The sequence below is a fragment of the Antechinus flavipes genome, chromosome 1 (assembly GCF_016432865.1).
Source record: "Antechinus flavipes isolate AdamAnt ecotype Samford, QLD, Australia chromosome 1, AdamAnt_v2, whole genome shotgun sequence".
Classification (NCBI taxonomy): Eukaryota; Metazoa; Chordata; class Mammalia; order Dasyuromorphia; family Dasyuridae; genus Antechinus; species Antechinus flavipes.
The window spans coordinates 584312247-584338587 of record NC_067398.1 but is presented as its reverse complement, the minus strand read 5'-3'; the positions used below and the strand labels follow the sequence as shown (position 1 = coordinate 584338587).

General features: G+C 33.2%; 1 protein-coding gene and 1 non-coding gene across 3 annotated transcripts in view; one reads left to right on the top strand and one right to left on the bottom strand.

Annotated features, from left to right (window-relative positions):
* The window catches only part of VPS13B (vacuolar protein sorting 13 homolog B), a 1012351-nt gene that overhangs the window by 827528 nt on the left and 158482 nt on the right, over window positions 1–26341 (bottom strand). For both annotated transcript variants that reach the window (XM_051970918.1, XM_051970917.1), the window contains one exon: window positions 2957–3138. In XM_051970918.1, coding sequence (XP_051826878.1) covers window positions 2957–3138 — 182 coding nt within the window. The remainder of the gene's footprint in view (window positions 1–2956; window positions 3139–26341) is intronic.
* Window positions 25239–25311, top strand: TRNAK-CUU (transfer RNA lysine (anticodon CUU)). Its single transcript has one exon. It is a non-coding gene; the product is annotated as a tRNA-Lys (tRNA).

Sequence of the window (26341 nt, the reverse complement as noted above, 5' to 3'; positions counted from 1 at the left end):
CCAATTTTTTTATTCTTTTGGTTTTGTTTTACTGTATCTTGATTTCTCATAAAGTCATTAGTTTCCATTTGCTCAATTCTAATTTTTAAGGAATTATTTTCTTCAGTGAGCTTTTGTACCTCCTTTCCCATTTGGCAAATTTGCTTTTTAAGGCATTCTTTTTCTTATTCATTTTTTGCATTTCCTTTTGCATTATTATATATATGATATACAAGTATATATATATATACACAAATTCCTCAATAACAAAATAAGGAAATCAGAATACCAATATGGCTCATATTCTTTCCAATTTATCTTTAAAAACATCTATATTTAAATGGATCTGTGAACACATTTCTTCCACCAGTTAAAATCAGTCATTGTGATTTTGTAATCACAGTTTACACAATTCACAAGCATATCCTTCTACAAAACATCCATTAAAGAGACCTGTAGAGGGCAGGTACTCTGGAAAGGTATACTTGAATCAAAAATAGCAGAGTGCTTATAGTTAAGCACCTACTCAGTGTGATTGATGGGATAATGGTTCTAATTAAACATATACTTAATGTGATGTAAAGATGTAATCACTCTACTTGGCATCTACTTAGTGTAATATAGTGATATAATGGCTACAGTTGGCAGATGCTTAGTTGCTGTAGTGATATAATTGTACTGAGGTATTTAAGGGCTGAGAGGACTGGAAACTGATAGTCTAAGTCAAAGACACAGAGGAATCGCAGACAGAGGCACAGAAGAGACTAAAGATTTCAGGCTCCAGACTCCATCTGTGACTGGTCTTATGGTGGCTCTCCTGTCTTCATCACTTCTCCAACCAAAGACCAAGGGCCCATCCAGAGAGCCCCCAGAAGGCTAGGCCGGACATTACAGAGACTTTACCTGTGTTTTTTTATTCTTAATACAGGACTTTTTTTTCTCCTGCCTCTCTAACAGATCACGTTATAAAGTTAGTCATTATGTATCAACTTAGTCCCAGTTAGTCCCAACATGCATCTTTCCCTTGTCTTTTGGGTTCCTGATAATTTTGATTCTTTTGAGATTTTATTTTTCTACGAATTATATCCAGCCATACATAATCTCCAAAAAAGAAGGTAACCTCAAAGACACAGGCTTTTGGAAAAAGATGCAATTTGTATTCAATGAAAGTACTCTATGAAGTTAATTATCAAAATCAGAGTTACAACACGGATCCCAAATCCTAATAAAGCAATATTCTACACCATGATGAATATAAAGCCACCAACTAAAGAGAACATGCCCACTTGCCAAAAAATGGCTTGACTGACAAGATGAAAACTTAATAAGCTCAGGAAGATACTGGAATCTAACTTACATGAAAAGCTTATTCCTCTTATGTGGCCAGAACACTTTCTAAAACTCAGAATATACACCTCGTGTAAAGGTAAAAATAACTGGCCATGAAGAAAGAGATAAGGAAAATTGTCCTTTTTGCAGATTAGGCTTTCAAAGAAATTTGTTATTTCATCTTCCAACTATTTCCTTTCCATGATACAATATGTCCATTTCTGGTTTCTCTGATAAAGATCAAATCCTTAGCAAAAGAGAACCGCTGACATAATATTCTCTGAAATCTGTAAAAAATTAATTCTACTAATTGCAGTGTTTCAGTAACAGAATGTTATAATATGAATCACTTAATCTGTTGCCATTTGTCCACGACCATTTTTTACAATACTGTTGCCAGAACTTTGTTAGCAGTATCAAAGTACATTAGAAATATCACAGATTTTAAATCAAAGGTTTTTCACTGGACTATTTTTTTAAAAATTCACACAGTTTTTCAAAAACAAGGGAAAGGAAATAAGAACTGTAAACATATCTGCTATATGCATAAAAGTACATAAAAATAAAAGTACATAAACATAAAATAAGAAATAACTAGATCAGGGTCAGAAAATATATGACAGCATCACATAGAATGACACATAGAAAACAACTGAACTTTTAAAAAGTTAGATGAATAATTTTTGAAACATCAAAACCAAATTCAATAGTGAAACTAAATATCGTTCTACAGCTGGCTTTCTTGGATTCAAAGCAGGAGAGTGATTTTGTATGTGCAATCACATATATAAACATATCACAGAGGTTCTGATATTCACTGGAACTATGTTATATCTCTCAAAGGAAATTATCCTTTTGCTCCAGAAACTAAAATCCTAAACATATACATATGCTTCACTAAAGATACAAATAAAGCAAAAGACAATAACAGAATCAAGCAATTCAAATATTATGACAATTAAATTTCTACTTCTAATGTTAAACAATGTTATTACAAAGAAATACCAGAATATTATGTACAGACAACACTGGAGAGTTGGAGTGGAGTGGGAGGAGAGAGACAATGAGTTGTTAGTCAAGGTATTTAGGACATAAATTTTCTTGTATAAAATCCTACACTTCATTTTTCAGTTCAGAAATCAACTATATTCCCTCTCATTATCACTGAATAGTAACTAACTGCTAACTGGTTAAAAATAAGTAAAAAGCCTTATGTCAATTACACTAAAAATTTGATTTATAAATCACAAGTATTTCTTTTTCTTTAATGAATACAATTAGTAGCAGTATTGAGATCACAAATATTTCCAATGGAAAAAAAGCTCACAAATTTATTATTTTAAAATGTATTGAACAGCTTACTTTAATGATTATAATACTTCCTTTTCTAGAAAACAGAAAAGAATGAGGTTACAAATGCTGAAGAAACTAAGTTTTTAAAATTCCTACCTATGAAGATAAAATGTATCAAGTTTGGTGGAAAAGAGTAAAGATTAATAGCTTACCTCATTGTCTGGATTTTAAACATATATCATAAATGCACACATTATAAAAATATACAAGTATAGTGTACTAGAAATAGACTTGAATAAAACTTTAGTCATCAATATAAGATGCTATATGAATTTGTCAGAAAAAATGTGTTTACCTGAAGTCTGGAAGATGTCAGTCATCAAAGTTTCTTTCACAAATGAAGGGCCAATTCCTCCAGTATGAGACCAACTTTGATAAATTGCTTGTAGCAGTAGAGTTTGTGCTCTTGTTGCTTGAATAGTGAGATTGGGAAGTTCAAATATGCATTCATTTAGGGGAACCTGAGTTCGTTTGGTCCTGTGTAGAATGATAACAAAAATTAACTAAAATTAATCAATCAATAAACATTTATTAATTGCCTACTAAATGTCAGGTACTGGGCAAAGTACTAGAAATATAAAAATGGACAAAAGACTGTCCTTCTCAAGAAGCTCACAATCTAATGGAGAGAAAGCATGCAAACAAAATATATACAAATCAAACTATGCACTGAATAAACAGGAAATAATTAAAAGAGGAAAAACACTGAAATTAAAATGGGTAATGGAAGGTTTCCATTAGCAGGTGGGATTTTAGTTGGGACATAAAGGAAGCCGGGACATCAACAATCCAAATGGAGGAAGAAGATCATTAGAGCACTAAAGGTAAGGGGAATCAGCTGGGGGAGTGGAGCGGGGGGACAGCAGAGAGATGGAATATTTTGTTCAAGGACAGTGTGACTGGATCAAAAAGAATGGAAAGAGAAGAGAGGGGCTGGGTTAGGAAGGGCTTCCAAACAGAGCATTTTGTATTTGCTCCTGGTGGTAATAGGAAGCCACTGGAGTCTACGGAGTAAGGGAGTGGGGGAAGATGACATGATTGGATGTTCGTTTAGCAAAATCATTTCTGTGGCTGAAGAATGGATTGAAATAGGAAGAGACATGGGGCAGGTAGACCCACCAATAGGCTATTGCAGTAATCAAAATGATGAGGTAATAAGGGCCTGCACTCCAGTTTGTAGTGTCAGAGGAGAGGAGGAATGTAGGTGATTTTGCAACAATAAAAGTGGCAGGACTGAAGGCTCAGATATCAGGGGTAAAAGAAAGTAAGGAATACAAGATGACTCCTAAGTTGTGATACTAGGATTAGGTTACCCTCTACAATAACGAGAGGTAAAAATATCGAGAGTTAGAGAGGGGTATATGGGAGTGAAGCTAATGAGTTCTGTTTGTCACGTAGTAAGTGGAAAAGTATTTGAATTTAAAACCTGAGTAGGTCTGTACCAGACTATATCTATGATTTATTTTTTCTCAAGCATTTCACTTTGCTTACTGTTATTGCATTTACTATAGTTTTCCTATCCTATTCCCCTGTGCATTTCTTCTTCATAAGATCCACAAGAGAAAAGGAATGGGAAAGGAAATGGTTTAAGATGAAGACAAGTTTCTTATCTACATTATAGGTATTTCATAGAAGATAGTGGAAGGTCTGAACAGCTTTAGAATAGGACACTGAGGGAGCCAAGTTATGAATGATAGGATTAATCTAACCCATAGATTTTTAGGGAACATACTTTAAACAATGACAGCCAGATATTCAGAATCACTGGGTTGAGAGTAAGATGGGGAGATTAGTATGCTAATTAGTAAGGAACATTTAATATACTTTGGCTGTTTGATTAGTATTGCATGAAATCTATATGTTAACTTTAGAAGCACTTTTGATTTTTAAAATCACATATCCGAGTCATGATCAATGAACATTCTCCAGCTATTTAAGCTAGACTTTTGTTTTCTTTTTTCCCCTTTAAAGACCATTTTGTAATTGAATGAGCAGGTATTGGGAATGACTTGCTATACTCTCCAAAATTTAATGTATTTTGTAGGTGTTTTCTCTTTTTACTACTGCCTCGAGAATTTAGAAATGATGCTGATTTTTGTAGGTTTATTTTGTAGCCTATAACATTACTGAAGTTAATAATTTTTCTCAATTAATTTTTGTCAATTATCTAGAATTTACTAAATGAACCTTCATATTAGATATAAGTTTTATCTTTTTTTAATAGTTTCATCTCTTTTTCATTTATCTTTATGTCTTTAATTCCTTTATTCCAGTTGCTAGCATTTCCAAAAAATTTTAGCAAATAATAGCAAGGAAAGAGAACATGTCTGTTTTATTTCAGGGAATAAGAGGGAAATAAATAAGCGCTTACTATTTCCAGGCACTGTGCTAAGTACTTTTTACGAATATTATTTCATTTCATTCTATTATTTATGAGAAAAGTATTTCTTCTTTCTAGTATTTTTTCACTACATATAATGCTACTTTTTAGTTTTAGACAGTGATACATATAACTAAAAGCCATTTCCCAATGGACAAATGAACAATAGAACATTTCTTTAAAAAAATTTTAAAAAGAATTGCAAACTAATATATTTTTGATAAAGCTACAAATTAGTCCAAACATTCTAGAGAACAATTTGTAATTACGCAAATTAAGAGACTAAAATGTCGATTCCCTTTGAGAAATTTCATTAGTGGGATTATGCCCATGGAGATCACTGACAAAATGTGTATCTAAATATTCAGAGTATCTCTGTGGAAGCAAAGAAATAGAAACAATGAATGAATGTTTTTGTCTTTTTTTGTATCTCCAAGACTTAGAACAGTACTTGACATTTAACAAATGCTTGTTGATTTCACATGATTTATTAAATAAAATATAGTATATTTATATAATATGTAATAAAAATAAAATTAAACATACACAAAACAAATGAAACTGAATATAACAGAAATATAACAACCATGTATCAACAGAGATATGAGAATATACTTCTCACCAATCTTTACAAAGGGTCTTTACAAGATATTTTTTCTGTATATTGTTTATTTTTACTGAATTTCCTTGTCATTTCTTTTTTTTTTTTCCCTTTGTATAAGTGATGGGAAACAGGAAAGAAGGAAATACAGGAGTAATAATATTAAAAGACATCAATAACAACATATTTAAGGTTATAACAGTTTAAAATTTATATGTTTTGAAGTTCACAAAAATTAGGTCATACACACACACACACACACACACGTATGTACATATGCCATAAATACAGGTAAGAAACATATATCATTATGCGGTATAATATCTATCTATCTATGCTTATGTGATACATAAATATACATACAACATAAACACATATATATATATATAAACTAAAACTCATAAAGGGAGGTGCTATTATTATCCTGTTTTAAAAATGAGGACACTGAAACCGATAAAAGCTAAGTAGTATTCCCAAGATCATACAGATAGTAAATGATAGAATTAAATGATAGAAATGGTATTTGAGCCCAGGTGTTCTGTTTTTGATGCCAGTGCTTCTACTGTACATGCATTAATTTTCTAATTTACAAAGAACAAAAGAGAGGTTATATGGACTGTGACAGGCACTGTACAAGAGAATACCATATGGTAGGTACATAATATACATTTGGTTTTTTTTTTCCATCTACTACCTTCTAAAACACCCAGTACAATACCTATAGTGCATATTTGATAAACATTTACTGGATGAATGAATGAAATATACTAAAATTCTCCAAAGAGTTCAAATCAAGGGAAGATAAGAAAAACCCATAAATTCAGGTAAGACACTGAAGAACAATTTCAGTGTAGAGATGGGGACAATTAAACTGAGGAACTGATGGAGCTAATAGGACATGAATTGTATACAAAAGCAGAGTTGGGTAAGAAAAGAAGGGGAATAGAAATGGAAGAGAAGGCCTCATTGGACTTAAAATGACTATTAACAAAGCCTTCACATCATTAATAGAAACAACATAAGCTTTCTCTCAGAGTGATCTATTTATTGTGCCCATTGTACTCTTCCATTTATAGTGTATATGAAGCAGGCCCACATCAGGAATTTATATATCATCCTTATTATTTCTGGACATTCAAGATTCATTAAATCATTTATTTTACTTTCCATTTTTACTGTTTCTTTCAACAGACTTTAAGAAAAAAAAAAAAAAGGCTAGCTAAATTTAAATAATTTCCCTATCAAATACTTGATAATGGAATAAGAAAAAAAAAAATTTTAAGAGAATTGTGGAAAAGACAACAAAAAGGGGAACCATGCAATTATTGAACATTAGGTATCATCAATTTAATTACTGTCTGGAGCCAGCAACAATTTGTAATTTTAAGAGTTACAGAGAAGATGATGGAGAGGATACACGCGTCTTTCTGAGATCTCCTTTACCTTCAAACTATTTTACAAAACTCAACCTCTGAATTAGTGCTTGACTGCATGAATATTGAGAATGCAACACATTACCAATAGAAGATAATTTCTAAATTCACCAGAAAATGTCTGTTTTTGCTCATGCATGGGTACGGAATGGGGCTACCTCCCCCCCCCACACACACACACAGACTCAGGCAGGCAGCAAGAGCATGAGAAACAGCTCACGCTGAGCAGACTATAGGGGGGTGGGATATGGTCTCCGCTGGTGGAAAATCTGTGGGGAGAACTCTATCACAGTGTCAGCTATTCAGTCCTAGCAGCAAGCAAGTAGATCAGAAGAGAAGGTATAAACACAGGGGGTTAAAGGCTATAATCCCAAATCACTAGAATCTCTCAGGACCTGGCCACACTCACCCAGCAACAGGAAGGACTCAAAACGATCTCAGCTTGCAACCGCTAATCCCAATGCAGCCACTGCTTTCCCACTGCTGCTTCACTGCTACTTCCTGTTCTTCCTGTTGTCTGAAGAGACAGCTTGGGAATATCCCACTACCCCATAAGCATTCTTCAATTTTTTTTTATGTTGTTTGTTTTTTTCTTTTTAATGAATAAAAAGGCAAAGCAAGCTCTAACTATAGATAACTTCTATACTGAAAGAGGGCAGGTTTCAAAACCTGAGAAGACTAAAAAAGAGTTTGTCTCTAGATGAAACTCCAAAGGGGGATGTGATTTAGTTCCCACTACATAAGGCTCTCATAAAAGAAATTAAAAGCGATCTTAAAAGAGAGCTAGAAGCAAAATAGGGAAAGGAAAAGGAAGCTTTGCAAGAGGGTCTGGTTAAGGCATATAATTCATTAAAAGATAGAGTGGAAAAAGAAAACTCCCCCCTGAAAAACAAAATTTGTGAATTGGAAAAAGAAAATAACTCCTTAAAAAATAAAATTGGCAAAATGTAAAAAAATTCCATAGAACAAAACAACTCATTTAAAAACTTAATTGGACAAATACAAAAAGAAAATTAAAAAGTAAATGAATAATTCATTAAAAACCAGAATTGAACAAATGGAAATGAATGACGAGGAGACATCATGAATCAGTCGAGCAAAACCAAAAAAAAAAAAAAAAAATGAAGAAACAGAGAAAAATGTTAAATACCTCCTTGGGAAAACAACAGACCTGGAAAATAGATCTAGGAGAGATTGTTTAAGGATTATTGGACTCCCTGAAAATCATGATGAAAAAAAGAGCCAAGACACTATTTTTCAGGAAATCATCAAAGAGAACTGCCCAGATGTCATAGAATCAGAAAGTAAAATAGCCATTGAAAGAATTATCAATCATCTACTGAAAGAGATCAAAATTCCAAGAAATATTGTGGCTACATTGCAGAATTATCAGACTAAGGAAAAAATACTACAAGCAGCCAGAAAAAAAAACAATTCAAATAGTGAGGATACACAGTAAGGATTACTCAGGATCTAGTAGCGCCCGCATTAAAGGATCGAAGGGTCTGGAGTCTGATATTCTGAAACTCAAAGGAACTTGGTATGCAGCCAAGAATAACGTAACCAGCCAAATTGAGTATTTTCTTCTAGGGAAGAAGATAGACATTCAATGAAATAGGTGAATTCCATTTCTGAAAAAAACCCAAAGCTAAACAAAAAGTTTGACCTCCAAATACAGGACTTGAGAGAAGTATAAAAAGATTAAAAAAAAAAATCTTGAGATCTCTATTTCTGTTATTGGTATTCATAAAGAGTACATAATGTTATAATGTAAAAAAAAGAGCTAGAAGTAGAAAGGAAATTGTACCAGAAAAAGGGAAACGTGGAGGTACTACATCTCAGAAAGAGAAAAAGGAAACCTATTATAGCTGAGGAAAAGAAAAGAGGGGGATGAATACAGTGTGAATCTTACTTTCCTCATAATTGGCTCAAAGAGAAAATATTAGATATATTAAGTTTACAGAGAAACTTCTCCCATCTCATCGAAAAGTGGGAGGGGAAAAGGGAAAAGGGGAGGAATAAGTGAAATAGAAATGAATAAGAAATAGTAAGAGAAAGGTTTAAGAAAAAGGGAGGGACTCTAAGGGGGAGGGAGGGATTCTAACGAGGGAGGGTGTGTGAGGCAAGTGGTTCTCATAAGTTTAATACTGGGGAGGGGGATAAAGGGGAAAGGAAAGAGAAAAGTATAATCTTGGCATAGTAAGATGGCAAGAAATGCAGAATTAATTGGGTAAATTTCCCCATAAAGCGGAGGTGGATAGCAGACTAGATGAAAAGCCAGAATCCTACAATATGTTGTTTACAAGAAACACACTTGAAGCAGGGCAATACATAGAGAGTAAAGAAAAAAAGCTAAAGGAGAATCTACTATGCTTCATGTGAAGTCAAAAAAGCAGGGGTAAGCCATTCTGATCTCAGATCAAGCAAAAGCAAAAATTGATCTAATTAAAAGAGAAAAGGAAGGAAACTATATCTTGCTAAAGGGTAGCATAGATAGTGAAGCAATATCAATACTAAACACATATGCACCAAGTGATAAAGCATCTAAATACCTAAACGAGAAGTTATAAGAGCTACAAAAAGAAATAGACAGCAAAACTATAATAGTAGGAGATCCCAACCTTGCACTCTTAGAATTAGATAAATCAAACCATAAAATAAACAAGAAAGAAGTTTAAAAACTAAATAGAACACTAGAAAACTTAAATATAATAGATCTTTGGAGAAAACTAAATGGGGACAGAAAGGAGTACACTTTCTTCTCAGCAGTTCATGGAACCTATACAAAAATTGACTATATATTAGGACATAAAGACCTCAAATTCAAATGCAGAAAGACAGCAATAGCAAATGCACCCTTTTCAGATCACGATGCAATAAAAATTACATTCAATAAAAAGCCAGGGGAAAATTGACCAACAAGTAATTGGAAACTAATCTCATCCTAAAGAATGACTGGGTAAAACAGCAAATCATAGACAAAATTAACAATTTCACCCAAGAGAATGACAACGACGAGACAACATAACAAAATGTGTGGGATGCTGCCAAAGTGGTAATAAGGGGAAATTTTATATCTCTAGAGGGCTACTTGCATAAAATAGAGAAAGAGAAAACCAATGAATTAGAATTGCAATTAAAAAAGCAATAAAAAGAGCAAATTAAAAAACCCCCAATCAAACACTAAACTTGAGATTCTAAAAATAAAAGGAGAGAGATCAATAAAATTGAAAGTAAAAAACTATTGAATTAATTAATAAAACTAAGAGTTGGTTCTATGAAAAAACCCAACAAAATAGATAAACCCTTGGTACATTTGATTAGAAAACGTTAAGAGGAAAATCAAGTTGTTAATCTTAAAAATGAAAAGGGAGAACTTTCCAATAATGAAGAGGAAATTAGAGCAATAATTAGGAGTTATTTTGCCCAATTTTATGCCAATAAATTTGATAACTTAAATGAAATGGATGAATATCTTCAAAAATATAGGTTGCCCAGATAACAGAGGAAGAAGTAAATTGGTTAAATAGTCCCATTTTAGAAAAAGAAATAGAACAAGCTATTAATCAACTCCCTAAGAAAAAATCCCCAGGACCAGATGGATTTACATGTGAATTCTACTAAACATTTAAAGAACAATTAACTCTAATACTATTCAAACTATTTGAAAAAATAGGGACTGAAAGAGTCCTACCAAATTCCTTTTATGACACAGACATGGTTCTGATACCTAAACCAGGTAGCATGAAAACAGAGAAAGAAAATTATAGACCAAGCTCCCTAATGAACATCGATGCAAAAATCTTAAATAAAATATTAGCAAAAAGATTACAGAAAATCATTCCCAGGATAATACACTATGATCAAATAAGATTTATACCAGAAATGCAGGGCTGGTTCAATATTGGGAAAATTATTAAAATAATTGACTATATCAATAACCAAATTAACAAAAACCATATGATCATCTCAATAGATGCAAAAAAAGCATCTGATAAAATCTAACACCCAATCCTATTAAAAATACTAGAGAGTATAGGACTAAATGGACTTTTTCTTAAAATAATCAGTAGCATCTACTTAAAACCATTAATAAACATGATATGTAATGGTGATAAACTGGAACCATTCCCAATAAAATCAAGAGTGACAAAAGATTGCCCACTATTACCATTACTATTCAATATTGTATTAGAAATGCTAGCTTCAGCAATAAGAGATGAAAAAGTGATTAAAGGAATTAGAGTAGATACTGAGGAAGCCAAATTATTACTCTTTGCAGATAATATGATGGTATACTTAGAGAACCCCAGAGATTCTACTAAAAAGTTATTAGAAATAATCCGTAACTTTAGCAAAGTTGCAGGATACAAACTAAATCCACATAAATCATCAGCATTCTTATATATCACTAACAAAATCCAACAGCTAGAGATATGAAGAGAAATTCCATTTAAAATAACTGACAATAGTATAAAAAATTTAGGAATCTATCTGCCAAGGGAAAATCAGGAACTATATGAGCAAAACTACAAAATATTTTCCATACAAATAAAGCCAGATCTAAACAATTGGAAAAATATTAAGTGCTCTTGGATAGGTCAATATAACATAATATATAATAAAGATGACAATACTACCTAAACTAATCAATTTATTTAATGCTATACCAATCAGACTCCCAATAAACTATTTTAATGACCTAGAAAAAAATAACAACAAAATTCACCTGGAAGAACAAAAGATCAAGAATTTCAAGGTAATTAATAAATGGCCTAGCTGTACCTGATCTAAAACTATAATATAAAGCAGAGGTCACCAAAACCATTTGGTATTGGCTAAAAAATAGACTAGTTGATCAGTAGAATAGATTAGGGTCACAAGACAAAATAGCCAATAATTATAGCAATATAGTGTTTGACAAACCGAAATACCCCAACTTTTTGGATAAAAAACTGCTGGGAAAATTGGAAAATATAACAGAAACTAGGCATTGACCTCCACTTAACACCATACACCAAGATAAGATCAAAATGGGTTCATGATCTAGGCATAAAGAATGAGATTATAAATAAAGGTTCTGATAAAGGCCTCATTTCCAAAATATATAGAGAATTAATTATAATAAGAAATCAAGCCATTCTCCAATTGATAAATGGTCAAAGGATATGAAAAGACAATTTTCAGATGATGAAATTGAAACTATTTCTATTCATATGAAAAGGTATTTCAAATCATTATTGATCAGAGAAATGCAAATTAAGATAACTCTGAGATATCACTCACTACACATCTGTCAGATTGGCTAACATGACAGGAAAAGATAATGACCAATGTTGGAGGGAATGTGGGAAAGCTGCGACCCTGATGCATTGTTGGTGGAGTTGTGAACAGATCCAACCATTCTGGAGAGCAATTTGGAACTATACTCAAAAAGTTATCAAACTATGCATACCCTTTGATCCAACAATGTTACTTCTGGGCTTATATCCCAAAAAGATATTAAAGGAGGGAAAGGGACCCATATGTGCAAAAATGTTTGTGGCAGCCCTTTGTAGTGGTAAGAAACTGGAAATGGAAAGGATGCCCCTCAATTGTAAAATAGCTGAATAAATTGTGGTATATGAATGTTATGGAATATTATTGTTCTATAAGAAATGAGCAGCAGGATGAATACAGAGAGGCTTGGAGAGACTTATATGAATTGACGCTAAGTGAAATGAGCAGAACCAGTAGATCATTATAAATGGCAACAACAATACAATATGAGAATTAATTCTGATGGAAGTGGCTATCTTCAACAAGGAGAGGATCCAAATCAGTTCCAATTGATCAGGAATGAACAGAACCAGCTACACTCAGTGAAAGAACACTGGGAAAAGAGAGTGGATCACAACATAGCATTTCCACTCTTTTTGTTATTATTTGCTTGCATTTTTGTTTTTCTTCTCAGGTTATTTTTACTTTCTTTCTAAATTGGACTTTTCTTGTGCAGCAAGATAACTGTATAAATATGTATGTATATATGTATGTATGTATGTATACACACACACATATACTGTATTTAACATATACTTTAACATATTTAACATGTATGGGACTAGGTCCCATCTAAGGGAGGGGGTAGAGGGAAGGAGGGGAAAAGCTGGAACAGAAGTTTTTACAAGGCTCAATGTTGAAAAATTACCGATTCATATGTTTTATCAATAAAAAGCTATTTTAAAAAAAGAGTTACAGAATAGAAAAGGTTGAATTCTTTTTCAGATGCATAGTTATAAAGCAACAATCTAGAACTGCTTCATTTCTAATGTGAAAATTTACTATATATTTGATTTGTTCAAATACAATTCAAGATTTGACTTTAAGATAATATAATTCTCATAAAAAGGTTCCCTAATCAATTATAACATTGCACTGAATATACTCCATTATATGCAAATTATAAAACATCTATTTTTAAATCATTTGAATAACCTAAGAAAAAATTAGTCATTTTCCTTTTTATAATTACTTTAATGTAGACTTTAAAAAGCAATTCCCTTTACACTTTATGCATAAAATCAGAATACTAAAAAAGATGAACTAATTACAATCTATGTGCAACAAATGTTTCTTAAAAGGCAATTTACAACTGGCCATAGATAAAAGTACATTTTATAATACTTCATTATGATGATGATTGTGTGGCCAAATATAATATTTTAAAACAATCTGAAAATGGATGTTTGCTATCATACTGCACTTGCTGATACAATTAAACATATCAAATGTTCATGAACCATATTTAGCTAACTTCAAATGAGAAACACTAAATAAACATATATACATACATATATATATAACACAATAACTACTGCCAATACTTAGTTACATGGTACTCTGAGATCTCAGACATATATGGACATGGAGACTTTCAAGATATCAAAGAATTTTGGAGTAATTTCATATATATTTGGCAGAAAAATGCACTATAAACTGAGATTAAAAATTAACATTTTAAAGACCTACTAATCTACATGCAAATCAAAAGCAATTTTTAAAAATATGACTAAAACTTAAAGGTACATAGAAAAAAAAGTTAAAATCATTCATATCACAAATATTTATTTCCAATGTCCAGAGCCAAAATTTAGGTCTGAACATAAGTTCATTTAACAGAACAGGTTAAAAAACTATCAATTCAAACACTATACTCTAGAGGAAAATAAATCCTAATGTAACTAGCGGGATAAGCAACTCATTAAAACTAAACTTGGACAAACTCCAGGATAAATTTAAGGAAACTTAAAAGAGTTAGTTGGTCCTTATAAGTAATGGCAAAAGCTGAAAATTAATCCTCCTTAATTAAATGATTCTTTAAAATATTCAGTTTAAACTTGGTGTTACAACCAAATGTAATACCCACTTGTTTATATCACAGGATAAATTTGGCATATTTTTAAAGAAATAATTTTCTACTCTTTCAAAATAAAAGAAAACACAAAGTAGAGTAGAACCTGTATGTTCAGAGCAAAGGAACTGATTTAACCAATTCATTCACATTCACAAGAGTGCCATGAAACTTTGCAGTGTATAGACTTTAGGAACAGCAGCCCATTCTTTTAAAATCAACACCTCATAGTGTATGAAAGAATATACTCCCAAACAGCTGGCTCCAAAAGTTTACATAGAGTCCCCAAATGCAAGGTTCAAACCTGCAAAAATGTTCCAAAAATGTAATTTTTGTTATTACTCATATCCTGGTACAGTAAAATAAGATTAGTTCATTTTTTCCCAAAAAAAAGGGAAAAATGAATAACCTGCTACTAGAATTTCCCCAACCTACTAAGATTATAAATGTATTTTACAAAGTTAGAAAATTTTAGATTTATTTTTGCATTTATTAGCAATATATGTGTGGCAAATATTTGTAAATATAATTTACATTATCTTTTTAAATATCTTTCTGAAAAATTTCTAATAATAATTTATGTGACTTACAGAGTGAAAGATGGAAAATGAGGTAAGACCTGTTAAATCAATAAAAAATAAGTTTTTTGTGAATTAATACAGTTTAGTCAATTTTGAATCATAAGTTTTCCAAATAAGCTCACAAATGATTATCTATACAGGACACACGTGTCCTAAGAATAATCTATTTTAGCAGGCATCAATGTACTAGGATCTTAAAAGGATCACATTTCAATACATATGGCTAGATGATATGGATACATAGCACGAGGCCTAGAGTCAGAAAAAGAACTGAAAACCAGCCTCATAAACTATCTGTGCGATCCTGGGCAATTTATACTGTTTGTCTCAGAATCCTCATTTGTAAAATGGGGCTAATAAAAGCACTTAGTTCCCAGGATTATTGTGTAGGATAATAAACGTTAAAAGTTTAGAACAGGATTTAGCACATAAAGCTACATTATTCTTGAGATGATGGTAGTGATGGCTGGGGAAATGGACTCAGAGAATAATGGACTGAGAAGAAAATTTAAAGATCAGTTTATCTAGTCCAACCTGCTTACTTCACATGTGCCAATTATGGCACAAAGGCATATTTATTTGAGAACAGACAAAACTTGCATTCACATCCTAGACTGAAGTTGATTAAAATCAATGTATTTAATTAAAAATCTATTTTTGCATGTTAATGTGCCAGGGAAAGCACTTCCACTACTTCAAGATTCAAGGATATATGCTCTAATTTCCATCCTACTAAAGTTCAAACCTAAAGCTCAAGACACCCTACGGTGTGCTAACCTTTAGCGATCAGTAAGTAGATGTGACTGTCTCAAAGCAAAGTTATTTACAAAAACAGCATAGTAAAAATGGTGGCAGCCAAAATATCTCACCATTGTCCTTACAAACCTCCCAGAAATATACACAACAAGTATATACTGGACACAATGTTAGAGTATAATGTCAGTAAGGGAAACAAGTATGGAACATATATGGCCAAAGCAACTCACAAATGCAGTACAATAAGTCTTCCTTGACTTTTTCTCTTTTCTCAGAAGCCTCAATTCTCCATTGCCAGGGCTATTTCTATCTGGAGTGAATAACCAGCTCTCTTCTTTGCTGCCAGTGGTCATACTGTTTTCTTCCTCAAGTGACCACTTCTTTCTGTGTCTTTGACTAGGTGGACAGTATTGGTGCCTGTTTCTTCATTTATACCCTGTAACAATCTTAAACTAATTCTCCCATTGTTTGATAGAGTTGTTCTGAGAGAGTTGTTCAGTTCCTATGTTCCTATAGTCAATGAGGCGGGAAAGAGAGAAAAATCCATTTCTCTTCCTCCCATAACAATTTCTGTAATTGCTAATAGCCCCTGCTAAAGGGCCAGGTTTGTTCTCACAGACTGCTCCTGCCATAACTGTCTCTCTAACTGTACTTTGTAAGAGTCACCCAAAGATGCAGTCAATTATGATTTATTCAATGACTTTCTACCTTCTGACTCAGAGACTTTCCTATTTCATAATATTTCAAGTGATAACAGGGTGTTAACACATTCACACCTCATTATCCATGATAATCTGTAACTACATCAACTCAGCTAGCCAGGAGAGAAGGCTGTCCTTAGGTAGTAAGAATACAAAGACAAAAATGAAACCTTCCCTGAATCTAGGGAGGTCACTTGCAGGTAAATTTGAGGAAGATGGGAACATTTACAACTCCGAGCATAAGAAACTGCGTTGTAGTGAACATGGCATGTGAAGGAAGTTGAGAAAGTTAAAAATTTTAAGAGGTAGAGGTAATACAAAGCATATGCATATTCCAGTAGGGAATCTTCTGGGATTAGGAGATCTTCACGAAGTCTACATCAACACATGGTGAAAAGAAAGAAAATGAAGCGTGCAGGGAACATAGGAAGTCAGTTGAGCTAAAATGCAGAGGTCACAGAATCATAGGCTAAGTCCTTGAAGGTACCTTAGCTTCTGAGTCCAAACCCTTCATTTTACAGATGAGGAAAATGAAGATTACAGGGTTAAATTATGTCACAGTTATAAGGGAATATGTAGAGACCCAGAACTCTGGAGAAGTATACTTGAAACAAGGTGTTAACTCAGAGGAATTGATGAGTTGATTGTTACCTAGTTTACATATATTTAGTACTCAGCATGGTGATGTAATAGTTCTCTAGTTCACACATATGCAGTATGCTGTAATGATGTAATTGTAATAGGGTATATAAGAACTGTCAGACAGAAGTCAGACTGGCAGACTGCTGGAGGAGACTAGATCAGACTATGACAGACACAGACTGTATAAGAGACAATAAAGACTTTGGACTCTATTCTGGCCCATTCTCGTGGTGTCTATCCTGCTGAGACCAAGCAGGTTGTCTGAGGACAACCTCCAGAAATCTAGCCCAGACATTACAGCAATATATGAACTTAGATTTTCCTGATTCTAAATCCAGTACCTTCAAATCACTAAAAGGCCTCTATGAACCCAAAGACTTCCTAAATTCAGAGGAAGAAAATGTCAGTTGTGATATCATACCCAAATTCCAGGTTCAAATATAGGTTCAAATATTTTCCTCCTATACCATTATTTTTATTTCTAGAAAGGAAAATGAAGGCTATAAAGACCAGTCAAAGGAGTTTATATTTTATATAAGAAATAATAGGGAGAAAATTTTTGTACAAAGTAATGTCACAGTAAGATCTATCTTTTATGAAAATTAACTGGGCAGCTCTGGGGAGGTCCCAGTCCCTCCTTTTTCTGATATACCACACTGCCTTTTCTTTGTTAATGCTAATTAATAGTGCTAACCTCCCCCCACCCCCATCTTCCACCCACTCCCAGCCAAGATAGCAAGTAAAGGGACTCACCTAAATTATCCCCCAGATCCCTCCAAATATCTTTAAATAATGACTACAAACAAATTTTAGAGCATCGGACCCACAAAAAGATGGAGTGGAACAATTTTCCAGCCGAAGGTAACCTAGGTTAGCAGGATGATCTCTTGCATGGGATGGGTCTAGAGTGCAATCTTAGCACAAGCCATACCAGCACAGCCCAGGGCTCCAAGAAACCAAGAAGTGGCAGAGATCCCCAGACCTCTTAACCCACAGAAGCTCAGGGCAATTCAGAAAGCAAGGTTGAGTATGCTCGGAGCACCAGCCCAGGATCGGGCTTAGGGAGTCACTGAATCAACAGTGGTGGCAGCAGCATTGACTGCTGAAGGAACACAAGCTGCTATGGCTTCCAGAGATTTCAGCACACATGGGGGGAAGAAAGGGAGAGGAGAGCAGAACATGGATCAGAGGGAGATTGCAGGAGGTCTCTTTGCTGGCTCTGTGGCAGGACTCTGTTGCTTTACCATGCTCAGATCTGGGTTCCTAGAAAGATTTCTGAAAAACCCCTCTGCACAAAATCCCTGGTAAAACTTGAAACACTGCACCCTCCACCCTGCAAACAGACCCCTACTTTAATATAAAGTTAAAAGCCAAATAATAGGCTGGGAAAATGAGTAAACAGCAGAAAAGGGTTCTTACCACAGAAAGTTACTATGCGGACAAGGAAGATCAAAATATACTCTCAGAAGAAGCTGATAAAGTCAAAGCTCTTACATATAAAACATCCAAGAAAAAATAACAATTGTCCTCAGGCTATGAAAGAGCTCAATAGGGATCTTGAAATTCAAGTACAGAGACAGAGAAAAAAATGGGGAGAAAAATAACAGTGATGCAAAAAAGGAAATACAAAAAACTAATGAGAAGAAGAATGCCTTAAAAATCAAAATTGGTCAAATGGGAAAAGAAGTACAAAAGCTCACTAAGGAACATAATTCCTTAAAATTAGAATTGAGCAAATAGATACTAATGAGTATAAAAAATCAACATACAGTAAAACAAATTCAAAAGAAGAAAAACAGAAAAAATGTGAAATAGTGCTACCTTAATTTATATAATCTATCATGTTAGCTATAAAAAAGGGGCATATTCCTTAAAAGCAAATTTTTTCTCTTTTGTTTTTGTCCCTTCCAGTTCTTTGTATACAATAATAAATATTTTTTTAACTGAATCTAGTTAGGCTCTAAGTCAAAAGGCCTAGACTTAGACCCCGCTGGTACCACATATGGAATAAAGAACTAAGTTTCCACAGATTTACAAAAAACAGTCAGAGAAAAACATCTGGAGCCAAGAGATGGAATGTCTTATTCATGGAATAGCCAGGAGGCTAGTGTCACCAAACTGAAGATATGTGCCATGGAATAAAGAATAAGAAAAGTGGAAAGAGAGGCGAGAGCTACATTTTGAAGAGCATTTTGTTTTTGCCCTTGGAAATAAAGTAAGCTACTGCAATTTACTGAGTAAAGGGATAACATGATCAGACTTGTATGTAGGAAAATCACTTTAGTGGCTGCATATGGGATATACTGGAATGAGGAGATAGAGACTTGAGACAAGCAGACCTACTAAGAAGGTTATAGCAATAATCAGTCAGAAGAATTCCAGAATATGTCACTAAATGTCACTAAAATCAGCCTGGTTTGTTTTTTTCTAGTCGTCCTCCTTTTCCTGACAAGATGATTAAAAAGTCCAAAATTGCTTTATAGTTTAATATCACTGAACCAATCTGCTTTTGACACAGACTGTCATAATTTAAGCTTTTAGGGAACAGAGACTGTTTTGTTCATTTTACTAGAATCTTAAGGACCTAACACACTATCTCATATTTAGTGAAAGCTTAATAAAAAATTTTTATTGATTAGCTACTTTGATAAAACAATACTTTTAATGAAAAATTTCCTGGCCAAGAACAAAAAATTATGATTATAATAAATAATAATAGTCAGAATGATATCAGCAAATCCTAAAAAGTAGGATTTACTAGTCTCTAAGAATAGTAAGTCTATAATTATTATCTTATTTTTACTCTGAGGATTATATTCTGTCTTGATAGAAATAAAATCCTAAAGAGAGGTTTCTAAAGGTATGATCCATGTCCAAGCTCCAAATCTAATACCTTATTCTCCAACCAGGACCAAAGGCTCAGACTTGACTCTATACTGAATAAATTTAAACTTTTAAAGGAAAATTAATTCAGAAGATGTAGCAAGAACAGAATATGCTTTCCTAATAACTGGGACATATTCTTTTCTCTAACAACACATAGAAAGAACTTAAATCAGTTGCTACAAATATTTGTTCCACCAATTTCAATCCCATATGGACAAAAGTGGAATTTGAAACCAAAAATAAAATAAAATGTAGCAAAAAAAAGAGAAGGTAATTTTTAAAATCCCTTTATCAAAACTTAAGAAAAGCGTATCTAGCATAGATCCAAGTCTGAGCCTGATTCTATTTCCCAGTCATTTTTGAAAAGGTAGTCTGTGATAACCGCAAAAACTAGCGTCTGAATAAACATATGTATATATTGTCTCTCCCGATAAGCTCATTTAGAGTAAGAATTATAAGGTACGTAGCAGGGAATTAAATGCTTATTGATAAATTCATAATCTACAAATATAGAGTAGTTATATATGTATAAAATTTAGGAATACATACATATGTATCTAAGTATTTCAAATATTATCACTCATTTACACACACTTCAGTCAATTATATATGTGTGTATGGGATGGAAGTACATACAATATACTTCAGACAACTAATCTAGTGAGCTCAAGCTATGTAACTCTACTTGTTGAATATTTTTTCATAGATATCCCATCATTTCACATTCTATAGCATTTCTACCCACTCCCTTTCAACTAGCTTGCTCCCTTGATATTTCTATTTCTGTTGCTAGTACCAAAATTCACAGTCACAACTAGAAATGCTGAACTAGCCTTGGCTCTTCATTCATACCACATACTCCAGTTAGTCGTCAAGTTTTATGTACTTTTACTTCATAATAAGCATGTAACTTCCTTCATCTTATTATCACTCATGCAGCCTGAAGCAGGAGGTGGGGTAGGGAGGAGAAAAGGGAAAGGATTTAAACATCTATATGGGGAATTATAATCAAAGGAAGAAAAGAGTAATAATACTTTTTTCACAGGAAAATCATAAGGAACTTTTAGAAAGAGCAAAAAATGTACCAACAAGCTTTCTCCCTCCTCTATTAAAGACCATGAAATGTAATAGTTAGCAAATGATGAGCTCCCCTCTGGATTTATTAAGTTTCATATGTCCAAGAATATAAAATTATATAAAATTATGTAAAATATTTTAAAACTAGATATAACTATGAATAGAGAAGGACCTGATGACACAATAAGTGGGGCTGAAGTCAGATAGTTGAACACCTTAATTAGGCATTATTAATCCAACACTCATTAAGACTCTCCTTGACAACATCTTGTTAATAAGAATTTAACTTAAGATATTTTTGCACACTCTGGTAAATTTCAGCCAAAAAAATATATAAAAGATATTATGACTGGAATATAATACTACCACTGGATAATGTTCTGCTAATGCCAAGCTCAAAGCCAAAAGCTAAGGAAAATATATTTATTTTCAAATCAAGGGTTATTGTAATAACATTCTAGTATGACAAAAATTCAGATAACTATAAAACAATTCACCAGAAATGAACAGTAACCATTAAGGCATTGCTGAATAAATTACACTCTGCCAAATCTAACAAATAGGATTACAAAAGGCCAAAGTTGGAAAGGACCTCAGAAATCAGTTAGTTAATAACTGAAAAAAAAAAAAATCTATTCTACTTTAAATCCATAAAGTAGTCAACAAGTCACTGAAGATGTTTAAGAGAGGAGCCTCCACCTCTATATCACTTTTGATATTTCATTTTTGAACAGCTCTAATTGTTAAGAAGTTTTTCTTTATATAAATTCTAAACCTATTTCCCTGCTACTCTGACCACCATTTTCAACATACATGGCACAGTTTTTTTTTTTTTAAATAATGCTTTTTGTATAATGTTATATTACTGTCTAAAAAGACTATAACAATTCACAGATACAACAAAAATTGTAAGTGGATATTTGCTTATGCAACTGCACATCCTAAACAATCATATAGTTGTATTGCATAAGATCAAATTTTTAAAAAAACAAACAAAAAAAAACTATTTGTTCTTATCAGACTAACACTATTTCTTATTTAATAATATCTCATACACATTTGTGCCTTCAATATAAAACACAAAATGAAAAGTCAGATACAACAAAAGGCACAGCAAAATTACATTTGTCATTATTCTATACTACTTCATATATTTTTATTTGCTTTAAAAACTGTCCAATTTAAACCAAAATGAAAGTCAAAAATAGGAAAATTATTAAGTTATGAAGAACTGGCAAGCTTTTCACAGACTTAGGGGTACAAAAAAAGGCTCACCTATTCTTTTTCTATAGTCTTTGAAATGTTTCCTCAATTATAGGATGAGAAGTAGTTTATTTCCATTTCCAATTTTGCCTCACAAATTCTAACATGGAACAGTTAGTGAAGGGCACTTAAGGTTCCCATTAAACAGTTCATTCTTCTTGATGAAAATGAGATTAAAAATAACAGCTCACCTCACTGGTTTATCTAACATTGTAGAATTAAATAATCATTAAAAGACATCAAGAAATGATTGGTTTTCAGCCTCTGAGAGAGAGAGAGCGCCAGACATTTTTTCAGTCACTATCACTACAATGGGGGGCAATTATGAAGCACAATGGATGGTGTGGTAGAGCTAGAGTCAAGAAGAGTTATCAAATTTGGCCTCACCTACTTACTAGCAATTTAATCCTATTTGTCTCAAGGTTGTTTTAAGGATCAAGTAAGGTAATATATAACTGTAAAGTAATAAGGACAGTATCTGGCATAAAGTAAGAAGATATAAATGTTATCTATTATTATTCTTCCTTTTTAGAGAAATTTACTTTAATGATACATATTTGTTTTTACATAGTTTGTCCTTACATAAGAGTAAACCTCATGCATCTCAGGGAGCTATCCCTTACAACAAAAACGACAAAAATTAATGAAAAAGAAAAAAAAATCAGAAAAACATCAACAAATTGAAAAACAAAACTTAATTGCCCTGTGGTCATTCATCTCTCAATTTATATGTAAGGAATAATTATGTATGTTGTTTTCAGGTCTGACCACTTCACACAACATTTTTTCATATGGCTTCCCTTCCTTCTCTGTACTTATCAAGTCTGTTCACCATTACTTCAAGCTCAGTAATATGTACTGGTGTGAATAAACATTCCCCAACCAATGGATATCTTATTTTGTTTCCAATTCCTGGCTAACACACACAAAAAAATGATGCCATAAATATTTTGGTACATATGATGTGTTTTGTCAATGACAACACTAAGATCACTATCAGTGACTCTACTCAAAGGATATGAACAAAGTAAGTACAATTTAAACAATTCCAATTTTTTTCTATAATTCAAAATTTTCCCCACGGATCTATCAATAATGTATTAATTAATGAGTCTATCTTTCCAAAACCCATCCAACATTAAATTCCCATCAGTATATTTTTTATACATGCTACCCTAAACCTTATTCCCATTTATCTATGGTTTTTCTGTTGAATCAAGTCTATTTCTTCAAAACCATATTCTAATAATTGATCTCAACAGCTGCACAAGCAGCATAGCAAATATTTACAAAACATTTTTGAGGTTTGCAAAATACATATATTTTCTCATTTAATCATCATACTTCCCATGAAGTAGGTGTTACTTTTCCTTTTGTTTTTAGTTTTTTTTTTTTTTGACAGATAAGGAACATTAGGATGTCATATTTGCTTCTTTCTAATGGAATCACTACTAACTCATCTTTTTATCCATATTTGGACATTATATAAAGACATAATTTTATTATTTAGTAATTTCTTAAATGTTTCATAAATGCTTTTTGTATTTACGACTATTGTTATTTTTTAATAATAAAAAAAATATTCTTTTACTTTATCCTCTCTCTATAGTATCTAGCATTGTAAATGTATATAGACAATGTCTCACTATTCTGTATTTAAAGAAAGAGAAACAGAAAAACAAAAGGATTAAGAGACAGAGAGGCAAAGAAACAGATTTTAAACGAGAGACAAAGAATGACAGACAATCATAGAGCATTTATTAAATTCTTAAGGTGAGGTATGAAGCATGATTGAGGTCCTTCTTGAAATAAAAGTCCATACAAAGGAGTTACCAAACAGCAGAGCAATGCCTCAATACAAAAAGTTTCTTCATCATAAGAAGATAGCTAGCCCAAGGGAGGGAAGAGTTTAAAGCTTCAAATAAGCCTCTACCTAAATACTCTGCAAATTAGCTTTCACATACACTTAGTTTAGAGTATGATTTAAAACAAAACAAAACAAACAAAAACCTCAATAATCTCAAACATCAATAGGCCTATTAATTTATACAAAATTTATAACAACAACTTTAGTCTTCTATAACTAGACTACAAATGGCTCAAGGCTTGAACATTAAAATTGATCTAGATTTAAAAATACTAACTTTCAAGTTTTTACTTACGTAATAAAACAGAATAGATAGTAATGCCAAAAGTCAAGATAACCCTTTATACAAAGTTGTTGGAATCCTTACTAACTGCTAAGTAATTAGAGTTGATCTAATCTTACAAGAAGATGTTTTGGCCAGAACCTGAAACAAGGTACTAAGTAGAACTAATTAAGACAAGGCTTGTGTTCACACCTTTACTCATTGGAGTCCACAAGTATGCTAGCTTCACAAAGTACACTTTCTAACTTCAAGAGAGTTCACACCTCCCTTAAAGTCATTGGGCCAGAGAGCACTATGGGAGAAAACCCATAATCCCATTCTCTCAGAAGAGGCAGATAAAAAGCCAGCGATGAGGGATCTATGGCAGAATACATTTTTTCCTCTTGGCTGGCTGATCGCGCTGGACTCGAAAGGAACGACTCTTGTGCAGAGAACACTTTAACGGATTTCAGTGGAGCTACACGAGAAGCCCTCTCTCCGTGTCAAGTTGGTGGCTGGGCTCCCCAGAAGGAGATAAGAGAGACCTTCCATCTCTGTCTTGGTTGGAGGCAGAAGAAAGCAGAGTCAGAGGCTTAAGGACCTGACCTTTGGATAAATGTTGTGAGCTTTTTCTTCTCAAAAAGCAGCCAGGTGATAAAAGTTCAGATCTTTTATTATCTCCAATATAGCCCGGTTAGCTTAGAGGCCTATCTCTCATCTTTTATTATCTCCAATATGGCCCGGCTAGCTCAGTCGGTAGAGCATGAGACTCTTAATCTCAGGGTCGTGGGTTCGAGCCCCACGTTGGGCGCCAAAATGTTAGCGTTCAAATGTTGGAATTTGTTCTTCTCAAAGCACAGCCGGTTTAGAGGCTTGGAGCCCTTCGGATGTCTCCAAATCCAAAGGTTCTGTCCTTCAGCCTCTGCCTCTGCTTTCTTCTGCTTCCAACCAAGACAGAGATGGAAGGTCTCTCTTATCTCCTTCTGGGGAGCCCAGCCACCAACTTGACGTGGAGAGAGGGCTTCTGGTGTAGCTCCACTGAAATCCGTTAAAGTGTTCTCTGCACCAGAGTCGTTCCTTTCGAGTCCAGCGCGATCAGCCAGCCAAGAGGAAAAAATGTATTCTGCCATAGATCCCTCATCACTGGCCTTTTATCTGCCTCTTCTGAGAGAATGGGATTATGGGTTTTCTCCCATAGTGCTCTCTGGCCCAATGACTTTAAGGGAGGTGTGAACTCTCTTGAAGTTAGAAAGTGTACTTTGTGAAGCTAGCATACTTGTGGACTCCAATGAGTAAAGGTGTGAACACAAGCCTTGTCTTAATTAGTTCTACTTAGTACCTTGTTTCAGGTTCTGGCCAAAACATCTTCTTGTAAGATTAGATCAACTCTAATTACTTAGCAGTTAGTAAGGATTCCAACACAAAGTAATAACAATAACATAATACTTGAAACTTTATTGAATTTTATGTTATCTCATACAAGTTTATAACTTTTAAATGAGATCAATCATACAGAGAGATGCACATTTATATAATTTCTTATGGCACAATAATAAAAAATTAGCTTCTAAGAAGTGATGAAAGTTACCCATAATTAAACAACTAAATTGATCATCACAAGCTGGATTTAAACTAAAGCCTTTGAAATGCCAAAAACAGCTCTCGCCATACCATGAGATATTATACTTTGATTTACTGCTTTTCCTTATTCTGAACTTAAGTATCTCCCAAAATAATATACATATTACACACAACAACAAAAAGAAGGCAAAAGGGACTACATAAAACCACAAATCTTGGTTTTACATTGCTTACTTAATAAATTCTATTTGTTACTCTCA